At 58.7% G+C, this 18,041-nt stretch overlaps 1 protein-coding gene across 1 annotated transcript in view; it reads right to left on the reverse strand.

Annotated features, from left to right (window-relative positions):
- Nucleotides 1-18,041, reverse strand: part of LOC140901240 (receptor-type tyrosine-protein phosphatase V) — a 53,873-nt gene that overhangs the window by 17,026 nt on the left and 18,806 nt on the right. The window contains exons 10-25 of the mRNA XM_073319687.2: nucleotides 17,556-17,825; nucleotides 16,261-16,533; nucleotides 14,846-15,118; nucleotides 14,035-14,304; nucleotides 12,850-13,122; nucleotides 10,641-10,913; nucleotides 8,298-8,570; nucleotides 6,386-6,658; nucleotides 5,651-5,929; nucleotides 5,275-5,409; nucleotides 4,965-5,175; nucleotides 4,426-4,493; nucleotides 3,776-3,902; nucleotides 3,394-3,441; nucleotides 2,607-2,700; nucleotides 1,755-1,845 (exon numbers count right to left, since the gene is read on the reverse strand). Of these exons, the coding sequence (XP_073175788.1) occupies nucleotides 1,755-1,845; nucleotides 2,607-2,700; nucleotides 3,394-3,441; nucleotides 3,776-3,902; nucleotides 4,426-4,493; nucleotides 4,965-5,175; nucleotides 5,275-5,409; nucleotides 5,651-5,929; nucleotides 6,386-6,658; nucleotides 8,298-8,570; nucleotides 10,641-10,913; nucleotides 12,850-13,122; nucleotides 14,035-14,304; nucleotides 14,846-15,118; nucleotides 16,261-16,533; nucleotides 17,556-17,825 (3,231 nt within the window). The remainder of the gene's footprint in view (nucleotides 1-1,754; nucleotides 1,846-2,606; nucleotides 2,701-3,393; nucleotides 3,442-3,775; nucleotides 3,903-4,425; nucleotides 4,494-4,964; nucleotides 5,176-5,274; nucleotides 5,410-5,650; nucleotides 5,930-6,385; nucleotides 6,659-8,297; nucleotides 8,571-10,640; nucleotides 10,914-12,849; nucleotides 13,123-14,034; nucleotides 14,305-14,845; nucleotides 15,119-16,260; nucleotides 16,534-17,555; nucleotides 17,826-18,041) is intronic.

The raw sequence follows: 18,041 nt of genomic DNA on the forward strand, positions 1-18,041 counted from the left end.
GACACCCCATCATCCTGCCCCTAGGACATAAACGGGCAGCACGTTTACATTCATGAAAACGGGATCACAACCAGCCTGGACTGAAGACACTTGTAGAAGGCTTTGGGTGAGACACACTTCATCAGACAGGAGGTGAGTCTGTTAATTAAGTTTAGTCGCTAGAAAGGGTGTGATGATTTTGTTTTCTATGTCACCTTTTGTTTCCTTTATCGTTACTCACTATCCCTTGAATCTTGAGTCTTTGAGATACACTGCTAGTGAAATCAAGGATACGTGTATTACCAGTGCTGGGATACTGAGCAAGGTGCTGATCCTGCCTTGAATCGGACAAGCTGGTGTGTACACTGTTCCCTTGGGGACAGCAGGCCTGGTGATGCTGTGAGTGTTCAGTGGATAAAGGCTGAGCAGTACAGGGGAACGTTTCAAAGGGGCCCGGAGACTGGGGTGCACCTGTTGTTAACCTGCAAGGCGGAGTCAGGGCTGGCAGAGCCCAGAGGAGAGGGCTTGGGTGGTGCCAGGGAGCTTACACCCGGTTAGGCCCAAACAAGACTCCCTCATACTGGAAGCAGGGGGTAACAAGGGGACTCACAGTCCTGGGCACCCCGAGAAATGTCACAACACCCCTCTCTCCTCCTCTCCCCTGGCACACCGGGGTGTGTGTGTCAGAGCTAATGACATGCACACAAGGTGAGATGGGAGCTGGCCCTGGCCTGGGGGTCTTCTCAGCCTCCCATGGGGCAGTATGCCCCAAAGGGCGGGATTCTGCCCTGAGCTCCCCCCGCCCCCTCCAGGAATAGTACAGGGACAACACAAGTAGTGGGAGGCTGGAGGGGTCAGGGAGCAGCCCCCTGTTGCTCGCAGCGCCCCCTGCTGGCAGATGCACAGACCACGGAGTTGTCCTTATGCTGTGGCCAAAACTTGGGGGTCATTGGAAGGAGGAGGGGAATAAGGAGGGGGGCCATTCAAGTTTAAAGGATCAGTGAGATCTGAGGTGGGATGGGAGACCCAGCCCTGCTCAGGCTCACCAGGCCACCTCAGGAATAACTGTGGGCAGGCTGTCAGTGATCAGTGATTGTGGGTGCCCCACCAGAGAGGCCGTAACCGGGCCTGATTCTGAGAGGCTGAGCACCCACAGTGCCAGTAAACCAAAGGGATCTGCAGGGGCTCAACACTTCTGAAAACCAGGGCCTGGGTGTCTCAAACTGGCATGCAAAATTATAATCCCCATCTTTTATATAGCGCCTTTTCACCCGCAACACTCGCCATCCTTATCCCCAATTTACAGATGGGGAAACTGAGGCACAGGAGATGACGTGACCCTGCTCTATCCAATAGGCCATGCTGCCTCCCACACTGGCCACTCTGGAAATCAGAGTAGCAGCTGTGTTAGTCTGTATTTGCAAAAAAAAAAACGGAGGACTTGTGGCACCTTAGAGACTAACCAATTTATTTGAGCATAAGCTTTCGTGAGCTACAGCTCCGATGCATCCGATGAAGTGAGCTCACAAAAGCTTATGCTCAAATAAATTGGTTAGTCTCTAAGGTGCCACAAGTCCTCCTTTTCTTTTCACTCTGGAAATGTCTCCTGAAGCTTTCTGTGCCTTGGTGTCCCTGGGTGTGGCAAGGAGATGATAACCCCCCTGCCGCTGGGGTGGGGGCTTGGTTAGTGTCCCCCCAAGATCCTGGGATGGAAGGTGCCAGGGAAGGGCAGAAGGGGAGGGAGGGAGACATAGGGGCTGAGCCCCTGAACTTACAGGGCAGCACGTGGGGGTATCTGTTCTTGGACATGTTGGCTGGAAGTTCCGCTTCCACCTTAGGCTGCTCCTTCCCTACCTCCTTCAGCTCCTGCAGGGCACAAGGATAAACCCAGTGATGCCTGACTGGGACAGATGGGCTGGGGTGGAGAGGGCCAGCCAGGAGGCCGCCCAGCAAGAGCCTCCGCAGCCCCAGCTTGCCACACGCAACCAATGGGCCTCCATGGTGTTTGGAGAGGCAGAGCTTGTTTGGTCTCCTGGGGCCACATTTGGCTTTCACAGCAACATGGATCACGAACAGCCTGATGGAGACTCCCCAGGGTACAGCCCGGGAGCGGCAGGGGAGAGCTCGGCCACTCAGGAGGGTTCAGCATCAAATCCCCCAGCTCCTGGGACTCCCGAGGGCAGCCGTGGTCAGACCTTCCCGTAAAAGCGCCCCAGCACCTGTGACTTTGTGCGCCAGGCTCGGGGGCAACGGAGGTGGCACCGGTAACAGCAGTAGTGTAGACACGGCCGCACAAGCTGGTGACCCGAGTGTACACCCCCGGTCCCCAGCAGGCTTGTTCTCCGGTTGCCAGACCGGGCCACCAGGACCTCACGACTATTGTTACCTGCACTAGCGAGCCTGGAGCTGGGGCGGGCATGCCACGCCACGTTGCCAGCAGACATCCACGGGCAGTGTAGACGTAGCTGCTTTTTCTGCTACATCCCCTCCCCACCCTCTTTGATGGGCAACTGTACCCAGCGAATGCAGACCCGCTTGGTTATTTCCCCAACCCCCATGTGACGCTGACGGCATATCTCCACTGTCGCCGCCCACAGGAGCACGCTCTCCTTGCGCCCGATGCTCACCTCAAAGTCCTGGAAGAAGCCGTGGTTGGCATTTGCCGTCTTCGCCTCGTAATACTGCTTGAAGCTCTGGATGGGGATCGGCCGGTGGACGTTTCTGCAGGAGATATAATTGTGCCCTTGGCGATGGGAAACAGGCAGTGCAGGGGTTTACTACCATACTGCCCCAGAGAGTCCTATGGCCTGGGTTATGCAGGAGGTCAGCCCAGATGATCTGGCCTTGGAATCTATGAACCCCAAACCTAATGACCTGTGACACCTCGGTCCCCTGTGCTGTCTTGCACTGGGACATCCACAGAGCGATGGCACTCGGCCTGTCCCACCTCCTGTGGCAGGGGTTCCTCCCAGCCCCTTTGGCTGCAGGCCTGTAAGGACGTTTGCACTCTCAGCTAACGGGGTTTCTCCTCTTTTCGCCCAAGCACTAGCATAGCGGCCCCAGCCCATGGAGGGCCCTGGCCTTCGCTCTGTGTCGGTGCACTGGTTACTTAGCACTGGATGCACTTCAGGGTGATGAAGGCTGTGACCGACCTTTGGAACGTGGGAATCTGCCCAGAGGCGGCTGGGGCTTGACATCACAGCTGCCAGTGACTTAGATAAGGAAGGGTTAGCAGGTGAGCGGCGTGGCAACTGCTGGCCCTTTAAAAAGAGACCCCGATGGACCAGATTGGCAGGAGCAGCCTACAGCCATGCTCCCTTTGTGGCTCGTCGTGGAGAGCTGGCATGTGGGTAGGCAAGGAGACAGCCTGAGTCCCCGACTCCCGCCCGTCCCTGCCAGGAGCAGCACGCTCACCTCAAGCTGTACGTGGCCATTTCTTGCGATAAGTTACTCTTCTTGGTTCTGAAAGGAAAGCACAGGGGATGTCACCCGTCCTGGCAGCACCGTGGCTGGGGCCAAGCGCCCTGTTTAGCAGCGGGGAGGGTCTGCGAGAGGACATGCCTCCCTCCCGCTCATGCAGATGACAAGGGGAACTTTTCAGTGTGGATTCCCCATCACGCCCAACAGCTCACACTGGCTATGCTGGACCTGGCCCACCCTTTTCGATACACATCTGCTGTCGGTCAGCTCCTTGTTCAGTGAAAGCCAATCGCATTGTTTTTGCTCTCAGCAGCTTTTCCTACCACTTCCCAGGCCCATCCTGGATCTCATCCCTCGGGAGACAGGCCTCCTTTACCTTTTCATTCGGACCCGCCTCCAGCAGACCCAGCCGAAAATCGCTGCAAACATCAGGAGAAAGCCGGCGACAATTCCAGCCACGACTGGCACTGTAACAGGACTGGGGTCTGAGCCAGCTCCAGCCGCTGAAGACAAAGACCGTGGGGATTCTTTGGATTTGTACTGTGCGTTCCAAAAGATTCCGCCGTGCTCCGCAAACTGACCCAGACACGCCCCCTGCGAGTCACCCACCCCTGCTTCACAGCCAGGATCACCGGACATTGGGATAACAGGGGAAGGAGGACCAAGCGGTTAGGGCACTATTGGAAGACTTGGCAGACCTGGGTTCAAGTCCTCGCCCTGCCACTGACTTCCTGTGCAGCCTGGGGCAAATCCCTTAGCTGCTCTGTGCCTCAGTTTCCCATGTGTATAATGGGGTTGATTGCTCTGCCCTGCCTTGCCTTACAAGGTCAATACAGTAAAGGCTGTGAAGTGCTTTGAGATCCACGGATGACAAGCGAGTGCTAGGTATTATTATTAAATGTAATCTACACTTTCTGAGATTTTCTGCCCTGCCATTAGTGACAATTAAGGAACTCTCCTAGCAGAGACAGCTAGAGGGGATAGCTAGTAACACCACTGCTGAAGCAGCATGAGGAATCGCCTTACCCGAAAACGCCGTGAAGGACACAGAAGGATCCACCAGGTTGTATTTGGTGAAAGCAGCAATGCTGAACCTATGGCAAAGCCAAGAGCAGAGGTTAGTCCCAGACGCTCAGAGGAAACAGGATTGGCCTGACCCTGGCACTGGATTTCTAGCCCCATACAGAAAGAACGTGGTGCTGGGGAATTGGAAACCAGCAATGAGATGGTGCCTGTCTGGGCCAGCTGGGGAGATGGGTGCCAGGAAGGCAACATGGGAGCTGGTTTGTGATATTTTCCTATTGGGAAAGTCTGATTTTCCTACAGGGAATTTTGAAATGTGGGAGGGTGGGGAAGGTTTCCAGACATTCGTACATTTCCCAGTCTTTTCCTCAGACCACCACCCAGGGCAGCCACCTTGGTCCCACTGAGGCCCCCTGGCGTAGGTGTTTGGGGTGTGAGGGAGCTGCAGCCCTGTTCTCACCACATAGCCGTGCTCCCTTTCCCCTTCCAGCCCTCCTTGTCTGCCAGCATCTGCCAGAGCAGGGGTCCCCTCCTGTGCTCACCTGTACTGAGTGTTTGCCTTCAGCTTCCCATTGCAGATCTCCTGGGACTGGCCACACTCGTCCGTTCCCACTAGCACTGATAAGGTTTGAGGAGTGCTCCTCTTGTCCGCATGGAAGGGATTGGGGAACAGCACAGCCACGTAGGAGTCCTCCTGTCCATAATAGTGATCATACCAGGTGCTGGACACGATTTCCTGGGTGGGCCTCGACACTGGAGTTAAAGACACAAGCGTATCAGCAGCAGCCCCCCCCGCGCCTCGGCGGGCAACTGTGCACCCCGGGTCTCAGCGGAGCCGGCGCGGGCACTCACACGACTCGTTGCTGGTGACGATGACAGCATAGTACTCGATCCGGCCGTTCTCCTCGCTGAACGTGTCGGGGGAGATGAGCACTCTGGAGCCAGGCTCAACCCGCGGGACGTCTGCTCGTACTGGCGGAGGCAGGACTGAAATGGAAATGCGGCCGGCCCAGGGGGGTTAGGGCTGGAGCTTGGCTCGGTCCTGAGCAAGTTGCACCCCACAGCCCCAGTGCAGCAGTTTCGCTACAAACCAGTCCCAAGCCCCAGCCTCCTCTCCGCATTCAGGGGCTCTGATCTCTGGACTAGGGCCCGCTAGCTAACCAGTAAACCCGACCTGGCAGCTCTTCCTGGGGGCCGTGGGGAGAGAACAGGCCAGGCGGAGACCTACCCTCTGCTGACGTGTTGCACACCAGAGTCACGGCCCGGCTCCTCAGCCCATTCCTGCCCACTGTGCTCAGGCTGATTCGGTATGAAGAGTCTGGCTCCAAACCCCACAGGCTGGCCTCGCTCCCGGGAGCGATCACTCGAGCCTCAGCCTGGGGGGGCCCCCCGGACAGCCTCTCTGCTGCCAGCTCACAGGCCTCCACGTCTCCAGCGGGGAAGGTCCAGTTCAGGGAAAAGCCCTTTGAGTCAGGCTGGCACCGCAGATCTTCCACTGGGTCAGGCGCTGAGAAAGGAGATGCGCTGAGCGAGGCAGACCCCACACGGGGTCCCCGAACCAGGCCGTGTGCCCCACAGCAGTTCCATGCCTGCATGGTGCAAAGGCACAAAGCTGGATACCTGGGCCTTGGGACCCCCGGCTTGGTGGCCTAGGGCTGGAGTGGGTTGGCCAGGGCCTTTGCAAGAGGGATGGTGAGGTTGGACCGGGATAGGGGGCCACACGGGAGGCCAGGGGCCGGCGTGGCTGTGCCCAGGGCCTGCAGGGGAGGGACATGTCACAGGAGGACCAGGCTAAGGAAGACTCTCTGTGGAATCCGGTTTATTTCACAGGATGCCAGGCCACTATTTGGCTCCGTGGGGGCATCTCCCTCCAGTCACTAGCTCACCCCCCTCCCTGCCCTCCATACACCCGCTGTGCGTTCCAGCCCTTGCAGCCTCCCGCCCAGCGCAGGCCCACACCCACCTACTGGCACCACTAAGATGCCCGAGCTGCTCCAGTAAGGCCCAGCCACGCAGCTCAGGGAAACTGAGTAATTTCTTCCTGGGACCAGCCCCTGGAAGAAGTGCTGGACCTGCCCCCCGGCCAGGGTGTGCCTCCATGGTAGTGTGTTGTTCCCGGGATCTCGCAGCCACAGCTGGCAGTAATCCTGCTGGCTGGAGACGTGCCCCCAGGACACAGCCAGCACTCTGCGGCTCTCCCCAATCACCGCAGAGAGATTCGCTGGAACCAGAGGGGCTACATTATAAAAACAATCCAAGGGAGAGAGAGTCATTTCCTGAGTCTGCCACATCGACCCCTACCCCATCCCGGAGACAATCCCTGTATTCTCACGTCCCACGTCACAGTCTCAGATTGCCTGCGGGGACATTTCTGGACTCGTCTCTTTCATTAGTTTCCTAACTATTTCAGATTTTCCCTATGAGATTATTTTCCTACCAGGAAGTGTCACCCTTTAAACGCTCATCTCGGCTGAAACACCCAGCTCCCCTCACCATCCTGAACCGGAACAAAGGCGACATGGATAAGCAATTAGCCCCAGCTACATTTGCAAGCAGCATGACCTCCCAAGATGTGAACGTCCACGAGCCAAGAAAGCTGAAGTGCTTTGAGAAGGTGATGCTCCTCCGTCAGCCTTTGGAAGAAGTAATGGGCTTAGTACAAGAAATCAGGGGCTTAATCTGCAGCCAGGGAGATTGAGGTTAGACATTAGGGAAAACTGTCTCACTCTAAGGGGAGTTAAGCTCTGGAACAAGCTCCCAAGGGAGGCTGTGGAATCCCCATCACTGGAGGTTTTTAAGACCAGGCTGGACAAACCTACCAGGGATGACCTAGGTTTACCTGGCCCGGACTCAGTGCAGGGGGCTGGACTTGATGCCTTTTTCTGTGGCTGGAAGCCAAAGGATAAAAGGTCCATCTATCCAGCCGCTGGGAGGTATAATTCCCATGCAGGTAGACGTACACGCTCTGGCTCTGCTCAGGCTAGTGTGCTAATAGCAGTGTGGCTGTGATATAATCCCCCCGCCCCCCGGGTACGTACTCAGGCAGCTAGCCAAAGCCACCGACTGGGCCACCATGGCCATGCTGCTATTTGTGGCATGCTGGCTCCTGCCGAGCTCGTGCATGTCCGCTTAGGGGCTTTTGAAGGTGCTCAAATCTAGGCTCGGGCACCTAACATTCAGCTACTCTGCTGAATAGACGGGCCCTGGCTGCAGGAAAAAGCTCTGGGAATGCCCTGAAAGCTGAACCCGCTGTCCGCTAACGCCGACGCCATGTTTTGTTTTGACGTGACAAAGATTTGATGCCCCTGATTGGAAAGATTGGAACAAAGATACAGTTTGAGCCCCGGGAGCTCCCATCCCTGCTGGAGTCTCGCTAAGTTCTTGGCCTCGACGACACCTTGCAGGCGTGTGCTCGGGGTCTCTGGTGGAAACGGCCAGTGCCTGGCTGGGGAGGAGCAATGGCTTTGGGGCAGCGCTGTTATGATTAAAAGCACTCGCTGCAGATGGTGCAAGGCCCTGAGAGCAAAGGACGCCGGGAACCCAGAATGCCTGGCCAAAGAGAGCAATCCCAGACTGCAGGCTCCCCTCTGGCTGCTCCCTAGCCAGGACTTTGGGGTCCTCAGGAGCCACCGGCTCCCCCTCAGCTTCCTAAATCAGAGCCCAAACCCACCACCTCCAGGGAGCCTGCAGCCCACAAGCTGTCACCCAGCAGCACTAGCTACTTTCCTTCCAGCCCACTGCCCTGGCCGCTGTCCGGCAGTATCCCAGGCCACCCCAGTGCCCGCACTGCGAGCGCCAACCGTGCACAGCCCCCCCAGCTCGGCAGGGTTCTATCTCACGCGCCGGGCAAAGGCGCTGGGGCTCCCACCACTCACTCGTCCAGTCGCTGATGTTCCCGGCGGACGTCCGGTAGGGCCCAGCCGCGGAGGCCACCTCCAGCAAATACTTGTGTCCCGGAGCCAGGCCTGAGAAGGTGAACTTGTGGGCGCCCTTCCCAAGAGAGGCATTTGCTGCCACCGTGCCCGCTCGCGCGTGGTACAGGGTCAGCGTATAGCCGTCTCGCTCCCCGGCGGCTGCTCCCCAGGATGCGCTCAGCCTGTCAGGGCGCCCCTGGTTTATCAGGTACACATTAGAGGGTGCCAAAGGGCCTGCGGAAACACCAGGAGAGACAATGAAAGCCGCAAGCACGAGCAGGGGTTCGTCAGCCACCCATGCCTGGCTCTATCATCATTCGCTAACTGCACATGGCTTTAACTGCCTTCTTCACTCATGGGTGGAGGTGACATGTTCCCAGCTCAGGCATAGGGCAGAGGATTCCCATTTCCTTTCCCCGACCAGCCCAAGTGCAATTGATTCTGAGATCAGGTCCATGCAGTGATCCCTGCAGAGACATGATGCGGCCACGTCCCACGGGGGACATGCACAGGCAGCCCTGACCCTTCCCAGATGTGTTTGTACCAACGGGGAAGAGTTTACAGCTGCTCACAGCTGTCTCAGTACAGCGATAGATTGCGCCCTTCAGCACCAGCCGGTGTCGGGGACAGGGGATGCTGCGCCAAGATCCCCAGGAAAAGATTGTGCCCCACTGACAACCCCCCCACCCCTTCTGCTGCAGCCCTTCTCAGGATGCAACATGCTCCCCGCCACTGCTGGGGAGGCAGCCCCAGTCCATCCCTGCCCACGCGCTCCCAGATAGCAGTAATGGGTGCCCCGCAAGCCTGGAGCTCAGCCCAAGAGGGTTTAACACAGCTGTACTGGGGAGCGTGCCGTGGGGTTCACTCCCCCTTACCACTCTGTGCTGTTAGATCTGGCCAGGTGTAGCCCAGGGCATCTGAGCTTCTGTGTCAAACTGAGGCCAAACTGGCAGCAAAATCCCCGGGGAGCCTCCTGCACCAAGAAATCAGCCAGTGCCACCTCGCACCAGCCCAAAGAGCCGCACGCACTGGATCCAGGGGCCTGCTACTGTGACTTAGCCTTCAAATCACAGCTCAGCATCACCAGGGCTCTGTCATGGCAGGCAACAGCGCAGTCCCTAAAGCAGAGCGGGGAGCGGAAACAGGCCGGGGGAGGGCACACCTGGGTGCACTCTGGGTGCCCGAGATGGCGCCGCCTGGCAGAGGGGACACAGGACGCAGCAGGCTGACAGGGATGAGGGGAGCTGACTGTGTGTGTCTGTCGCCAGGTATAGTTCTGTTAATGGTTTGGGGTCTCAAGCTACTTTTTAGAGGATTATGGGTAAAATGTTCATAAACACCCAGGGGACTTAGGAGCCTAAGACCCAGTGACTCTTCCTGAGTCTTGGGCCCCTCAGGCACATTTGATCCTAAATCTCTCCCGCTCCCCTCTCAGCACATTTGGAAATGGCCACAGTTCTATTAGCAAGGGCCAGATCCTTCCCAATCGGGTCAACTCAAAGATGGGCCAAACGGGAATCGGGGGGGGGGGGTCTCACATCCATGGTGTCTCAAGGAATCCCAGTTAGATTAGCTCAGTTTATACATATAAAGATGCTTTTCTCTAACGGCCGGCCCGTCACACGCAGCCTGGGAGCTGAGAGTCAAGCTGGCCTCTTTCCTCCATGCACATCATCCTCAGGAACTCGGACCCAGGTGAGGAAGTTATAAGTGTAACCTGCAACGGAGACAAAATCCTGTACACTCATCAACTGGCTCCTAGTTACTGGGGAGGAGGCATGAGATGGAAAGAACCCAGCTTGACTCTGAGATCCCAGGTGGAGTGGGCAGGGCTGGCTGTTAGGAGAAAACAAAAACCATTTGCTTGTGAAACTGAGTGGATCTGATACAGAAATCAGTGACAGACAATAACTCCAGGGCTCATCTTACAGAATTGATTTCCAGAGTAGACACAGGTTCAACCCATCATGGCCACTGAGTATGAAGTCATACCCCAATCCTCCCGCGGGGCAGGTCTCAGCTTACTTGGCCTGAATTCGCGGAGCAGATGCTCCCTGGTTCTAGGTTCACCTCTGGATCCCACATAGCCACGGAGCCAAAACGCATATGGTTGTGGTGACAGGTCACAGGATCCAGAGGGAACTGGGAACTCACTGATCAATGCCAGAGACCATCTCTGGGATTCACAGCTGGGAACGGCGGACCAGTTCTGCTCGGCTCCCAGGGCTGTGAACTCAGAGACACAGCTGCTGGGGAACCCATATAAGGCTCCGATTAGCTCATTATGAAAATCCTGCTACTCACATGTCCAGTCGCTGATGTTCCCTGCAGACATCCTGTAGGGCCCAGCCGTTGAAGCCAGCTCCAGCAGGTACTGGCTTCCTGGGGCCAGGTTCACGAAGGTGAAATTATGGGTGTCTTTCCCAACGGAGGCCCTCACTGCCACGGCGCCCGATCCCGCGTGGTACAGGGTCAGCGTGTAGCCATCCCGGCCCCCTGCCGCAGCTCCCCAGGACGCACTCAGCCTGTCGGGGTGCCCCTGATTCACCAGGGAGATATTAGGGGGTACCAGAGGATCTGGGGAAACACCAGATCTTATATCACAAACGGGGCAGAGCGGATGGGATCCTCAGCATGACAGGCATTGCACTGAGGGGTCTGTGCGTCCTGAGGTTAAGGGGGGGCCTTGCTGCCACACACCTCTCCCCCCACTCCCCTATCTGGGCCCCATGCACTGCTGCGACTTTGCCATCTGCCCCTGTTGTGACAGCCTGTGACCCACAAACTTCTGAACGCCAGCTGGCAAGAGGGTTACAGGAATCTCCTGATTCTGGTCTGTATTTCTGGTTCTCCAAAGACTGTCAGGTGACGTTTGAAATGAAAGCCGGTGTCACTCTGCTCACCAACATCGCTGTGAAAGGTCAGCACAGATGCTACTTGAGGAGTTATGTATACACTGGAAATCGGCTCTGAAACGCTGGATCAAGGGATTAGTCACCAGCAAAGAAGGAAACCCGGCTGAGAAGTGTTTCTCTCTCTCTGTTGCAATGTGAATCAAGCCCCCTAAGCTAACACAGCCGACGCCCATTTACATACAAAGTCAAATGTTAAACAAAGAGCTGTGAAATCACCGGGAAAGGAGTTCAGGGGAAAACAAGCCACGGGGGGGGGGAGTTCTCCTGTCTGGGAGCAAAGACAATGAACGGGGCGGGGCGGGGGCAAAGATAACACCCGGGGAACCTTCACTGAAGAACAGAAAGGACACTGCTTTTCACTCCCCAAAGGCAGGTCTCAGGCGGTCCTGGCTGGAAAGGCAGGAGAGAGCTTTGGGTGAGATAAAATGTCGTTAGAGTGGAGGTTACCTTGGTAGTTAAGTTTAGTCTCGAGAAAGCGTGTTCCGATTTTGTTTGCTACGTAACCACTCATTTCCCATATCCTCACTCACTAGCCCTTGAACCTTGAGTCCCTGATCATCCGCTTAGGCTATGTACACACTACAGCTTAGCATGTGTGTGAGCAGGCAGGTGTCCATGGGTGTGCGTCTGCGTAAGTGGGCGTGTGTGATCGGCACGTCAGCGTGGGCACGTTCTGTCCATGTGTGAGTGAGGGTGCATCTTTCTGTGTCCTTGGGCACGTGGGTGTGTATACAGGGTGCGTGTCTGTGTGAGTGTGTATGGGTGTGCACACACTTCTCCCCATGGGAATGGAGACGTGTGCAGGGGAGGGTAGCCCACCTCCCCTTAGCCCAGGGGTGGGCCAACTTTTTGGCCCGAGGGCCACATCTGGGTATGGAAATTGTATGGCAGGCCATGAAATGAGGAATTCAGGGTGCAGAAGGGGGCTCCAGGCTGGGGCAGGGGCTTGGAGCGCAGGGAGTGGGGTGAGGGCCCCGGCTGGAGGTGCAGGCTCTGGGGTGGGGCTGAGAATGAGGGGTTTGGGGTGCAGGAGGGTGCTCCAGGCTCAGATCAACGGGATTGGTGGGCAGGAGGGGGATCAGGGCTGGGGCAGGGGGTTGCAGTGAGGGAGAGGTTCAGGGGTGCAGGCTTTGGGCGGCACTTACCTCAAGCAGCTCCCAGAAGCACGGGCATGTCCCCACTCAGGCTCCTATGCGGAGGCGCGGCCAGGTGGCTCTGCTGCGTGCTCCTCTGTCCACAGGCACCACCTTTGTAGCTTCCCTTGGCCGCAGTTCCCGGCCAATGGGAGTTGTGGGGGTGGCGCTTGGGGTGGGGGCAGCATGCGGAGTCCCCTGGCTGCCCCTAAACATAGGAGCCAGAGTGGGGATATGCAGCAGGAGCTCGAGGGCCGGATTAAATCAGCTCACAGGTCGGATGTGGCCCATGGGCCATAGTTTGCCCACTCCTGCCTTAGCCACTGATGTCACCGCCTGGCATCTGAGTACCTGCCAGCACTAGGCAGCTTCCCAAATGCTGCTCTACGCTTGCAAGGGCCTCCTGCTCCATTCGCAAGCAGCGCCCCCTTTATGCGTCCCCCCCTTTACAACCCCAGCACTCACAGGTCCAGTCGCTGACGTTGGCTGCGGCCACCCTGTAGGGCCCGGCGATGGAGACCACCTCCAGCGAGTGCCTGTATCCTGGGGCCAGCTCTGCGAAGGTGAATTTGTGGGCATTCTCCCCAGCGACGGCCCTGGCTGCCACCGCGCCTGATCCCGCGTGGTACAGGGTCAGCACGTAGCCCTCGCGGCCCCCGGCGGCTGCTCCCCAGGATGCGCTCAGCCTGTCGGGGTGCCCCTGGTTTGCCACACGCACGGCCAGAGGGGCCAGAGGGCCTGGGGGTGAAACCAAACACTTCAGGGTACAGAGCCTGCAGCTGTGGGCCACCCGGCCCAATCTCATAACTCGGCCTGCCAGAGCCGGGCACGTCCGAGCTAGGCTGGGGCCCCTGATCTGTCCCACCGGGCTCTGTTGGGGCTGGCGGGAAGACGCCGATGGCCACGGCTCTGTCACAGAACCGCCTCGCCACCACTGGGGCTTCTGAGCCAGCCTCGGCTGGGACTCCCGCACCTCCCCCTGCCCTGCCCCAGCCTTCCTCTTGGATGCCTCGGGCCCATGAGATCTGGCCACGTTCCCAGCAGAGACTGCTCGAGCTGGACGTAGTGGGATGTGAGTGAAGGGTGTTGCGGGTGGTGGGGGGGGAATCCAGCGGGCTGATCTCAGAACAGTCCCTGCTTTGGGGTGGGATGATCTGCAAGGCCCTAAAGGGCTGGCCCATCCCCCACACAACTCCAGTCCCGATCCAAGGTATCGGGAACTCACCGCCCAGAGCATGGGGTGCAGGCAGGGAAGGCAGGCTGCCCCCGACACCCCTCTGGCATGTTGGGCACGATCCCGGTGTCCAGGCACAGTGCAGGAGGGGAGCAGGGACAGAGCTGTAGGGCTGGTAAAGCAGTCCCCGTGCCCTGCCCTGCCAGGATCCAGGGGGAAGGCCTTAGGAAAACACTGGCAATATACGTACTGCTCCCAATGGCTGACTTCCTCGTGGAGGTGCCCTCCCAGTACCAGGCAGGATTGGGTGGCATCCCCCAGGTCCCAACTGCACACGGGCAGATGGAGTGGAAGTGGCACCCAGGACAGGCCCTAAACACCATTCGGGACACGACTCCGGGCGGAGATGGGTCTCCCCAAGCCAAGCCTGTGCCAGGAGAGCCAAGGGGTCCCTGGCTGCAAGGTGGGGCACTCACGTGTCCAGTGGGTGAGGTTGCAGGTGCTGGAGTGGTAAGGCCCTGCTGTGGTGCTCACTCCCACGCTGTAGCGGGTGCCCGGGGTCAGGCTCTGGAAAGTGTGATTCCTAGTGCCCCAGGGGAGCAAGACGTGGTCGACGTGCCTGCCGGAGGAGGCATCGTATAGATCCACGGTGTAGCCCTCTCCTCCCCCCTCCGCCCCCGTCCAGGAGACCTGAAGGGCGGAGGCAGAGGGGCTGGCCAGGGTGAGGTTGGCAGGAGCCAGGGGGGCTGGAAAAGAAGGGGAGACACAGTCAGCCTCCGCTGGCAGAAGCAACCACAGCTTCTGCCCCACGCCCCCTTGCCAGGGGCACAGCCCACCCCAGCAGGCAGCCTCCTCTCATCCAGCAGGTGGGGGCGCTGCCAAGCACTGGTCTCCAGCTTGCATCCCCCGAGAGCAGCACGCAACACAGACACCAGGGACCAAGCTGGTCCCACGGCAGCTCCAAGGGGGCTGCCTGCCCGTGCAGCACAGAGGGCAGCACACCTGGGACCTGCAGCCGGGTAAGGGAGGAGGTGTGGGGGTCAGGAACTGGTTCCCAGGGATAGCAGGGTCAGAGTGGGGCCTGGCACCCAGGGGCCAAAGGCAGGGATGCTGCAGTGGCGCTGGGCAGAGGGGAGCGTGGGGATGAGCTGGGGGCTGTTTCCCAGGGGCAGAGGGGTCTCTAGAGGTGTAGGATCAGAACTGGGGAGACGGACCCAGGCTCTGAGTAGGGCAGAGGGGGGCGTAGGGTCAGAGCTGGGGGGTTGATCCTGAGCCCGTCACACTCACACGTCCATTGGGTGACGTTGACAGAGGAGGATTCATAGGAACCTTTCACAGCAGTGACTTGCGCAGCGAATCTGCGGCCCGCTGCCAAGCGAGCCCAGGTGACGTTCCGGGCGTTGGGTCCCAGGGTCTGAGCTGTCTCCCTGCCCCAGGGCACCAGGCTGTACAGAATAACCCGGTAATGGTCCCTGCCCCCAGGGGGCTCGTCCCAGGCAGCGCGCAGCACCGAGGAGCTGCCTGAGTTGGTGAGGCTCACGTTGGCAGGAGGAGCTGGGACTGCAGGGAAAAGGCCGAGAGGCAGGAGTCAGGGCAAGAGGGAGCCACAAGTGAAGGGAAAATCCCATCACTGACGTGCAGCCACCTCTGAGGAGGAGCCTGACACCCCTGTGTGACGAAGCGGGACTGTTCTTAATGTTTCCTCTGAACATTGTGGGGGTGCCTCAGTTTCCCCTAGGCAGTTCTTAAGTATCTAGGTGATGGGATACAATCCTTGCAGAGCCCTAGAGGGCAGGTGTGTGCAGGGGTCTGGACACAGAGAATGGCCGACACCCTGTTTCCTGGCAACTGATGGCCTGGGCCCTTCCCCCGCCACCCCCGCAAGGTGAGAGCTAAAGGGTTGGAGAACAAAGGAATCAGGTGGCCTCCTCGCCCGGGAAAGGGGAAAGCCCAGAGGAGGAGGGGCTGGAGGGAGTTTCAGTTTGGGGCTGGCTGGGGACATGGAGTGAAGGGCAGATGTGGTTGTCTGGCTCACTGCCCCCCAAAATGGACCCGGCTGAGGGGTCCTGTTCTCTGCACCTACAAGCTCTGTGTTAGACCATGTTCCTGTCGTCTAATAAACCTTCTGTTTTACTGGCTGGCTGAGAGTCACGTCTGACTGCAAAGTTGGGGGGCAGGACCCTCTGGTTTCCCCAGGACCCCGCCTGGGCGGACGCGCTGTGGGAAGCGGATGGAGGGGCAGAGGATGCTGAATGCTCCGAGGTCAGCCCCAGGAAGGTGGAAGCTGTGTGAGCTTTGTGTCCTGCAGACAGGCTGCTCACAGAGAGGAGGCTCCCCCAGAGTCCTGCTTGGCTTCATAGGGAGCAGACCCAGAGCATCGCCCAGGGACTCCGGGACACCCTGCAACAGCCAAGAGCAACAGCTCGGGACGTGAGGAAGAGCCCTGTTCAGTTGAAGGGGCGGGGGATGGAGGCAGACAGCAATTGTTCCTACAGAAATCTGAACCGGCAATCATCTTTTTATATATGGTGCCAAAGCATGGCACCTCTGGCAGGACAACACCTCCAGCCCTGCACCGGGGCACCCCCCTCTCTCATGCCATCACCTCTCCAGTGCTCCCGGCTCTTCTGCCCTCTGAGCCAGACTGAGACCTGGGAGCCCACAGCCCGGCGGGCCAGCAGCAGAGCCGGCAGGGCTCTCACCTGTGCAGCCAGTGACATTCTGGGGGTCGGAGCTGTAGGGTCCAGCGAGAGCGGCGATTCCAACGTGGTAGCAAGATCCCGGGGCCAGCCCCGCCAGGGAGATGCTGGTGTTGCCCTTCCCCACATTCAGGCATCTCCTGGCTGCCAGGGAGCCCTCCTCATCCACGCTGACCAGGTAGCCGTCTCTCTGTCCAGCGGGGGCCTCCCAGCGCACCGCCAGAGCAGAGGTGCTGCCCCCGTTGGTCACGGCTGGGGACAGCGGCGTCAGAGGGGCTAGCAGGGAGAAAGAGCGTCATGGGGGCCCGCAGGGGCAAACACGGCATGTGCCCTGTGTCCTTAGAGCAAGAGTAGGAGAGCCAATGCCCCAGGCACTTCACAGCCAGACTAAGGCACAGTGGATGCTCGAGATCTCGCCTCCTCACCCCGTTCCATGTGGCTGTGCGGTGACAGTGACGGCCCAGGGTAATAGCACGTGTCTGACTGGGGTAAGGGCCAGAGGACCCCATTCTCTGACACCTTCCTGGGCAGCAAGGGCCTGGGGTTAGGGCAGAAAGACCCCCTTTCTCCCCGTGCTGTGCTCTAACGGCCAGCCCGTCACACTCAGCCTGGGAGCTGAGAGTCAAGCCGGCCTCTTTCCTCCATGCTCAGGAACTTGGACCCAGGTGAGGAAGTTATAGGTGTAACCTGCAACAGAGACATAATCCTGTACACTCATCAACTGGCTCCTGGTTACTGGCGGGGAGGCATAAGATGGAAAGAACCCAGCTTGACTCTGAGATCCCAGGCGGAGTGGGCAGGGCTGGCTGTTAGGAGAAAACAAAAACCATTTGCTTGTGAAACTGAGTGGGTCTGATACAGAAATCTGTGAAAGACAATAACCCAAGTGCCGTTCCCCTGCAGCCAGGTACCTGCTAGCACCATCTCCCGGAGACTGGCATGTTCTAGTGTTCTATATGCCCCCAGGGGAGCGCTAAGTATCGGAGGGGTCGGGTCTGCTGAGCCCAGCCTCAAAGGTAAAGGGGACTCGGGGGGCACTTCCATGACCCAAACCAGCCCACAAGCAGGGGTTCAGTTTGGATCAGAGGCCTGGCTGAGATCCCCGGGATTCTGCCCAGGGTTGATATGGATGAGCGGGGGCAGCCTGAGTCAGTCAGTCTGTGTACCCCAAAGCAGTGCCCTGTGGAAGCCCCAGCGTGACGGCCGCCCTCTGGGCTGACACAGAGGGGACTGAACCAGGGACCTCCAGAGCTAAGAGCAGGAGTTGCTACACCCATACCGCCGGGCCCACACTATACCTGTGTAGCCAATAGCTGTCTGTGAGGAGGTGCGGTGGGGTCCGGCCTGCGAGACGATCTCCACCCAGTACCGCGCCCCGGGCACCAGGCCGTCCAAGTCGACGTGAGCAGCTCCACGCCGTACGGACACGTTCCTGATGATGGACAGAGACTCATCCGCGTAGAGCTGCACCCAGTGATCTCCCTCCACGCCTGACTCCATCCAGCCCACGTGCAGCTCCCAGGGGCTCAGCCCACGTGTCACACTCACGTTGGCCAGCGACACAGGGTCTGGGGAGGGGAAACAAAGGCAGGAAGATGCGTTAGATGGGGGAAGAGAAGAAAAATGGCCACAGCTCATGGGGGTGCTGGGAGCCTGAATTCATCCGTATGGCAGGTGCCCAGATACTGTGGTGATGGGCACCACAGAACCTTTTGATGAGTCCTAGTCTGTGAACCTAGGATCTTCCTCTCTGCAGCACAAGCCACCTGGGTAAAAGGAGATGC

Source organism: Lepidochelys kempii, chromosome 21 (genome assembly GCF_965140285.1).
Source record: "Lepidochelys kempii isolate rLepKem1 chromosome 21, rLepKem1.hap1, whole genome shotgun sequence".
NCBI classification, from domain to species: Eukaryota; Metazoa; Chordata; order Testudines; family Cheloniidae; genus Lepidochelys; species Lepidochelys kempii.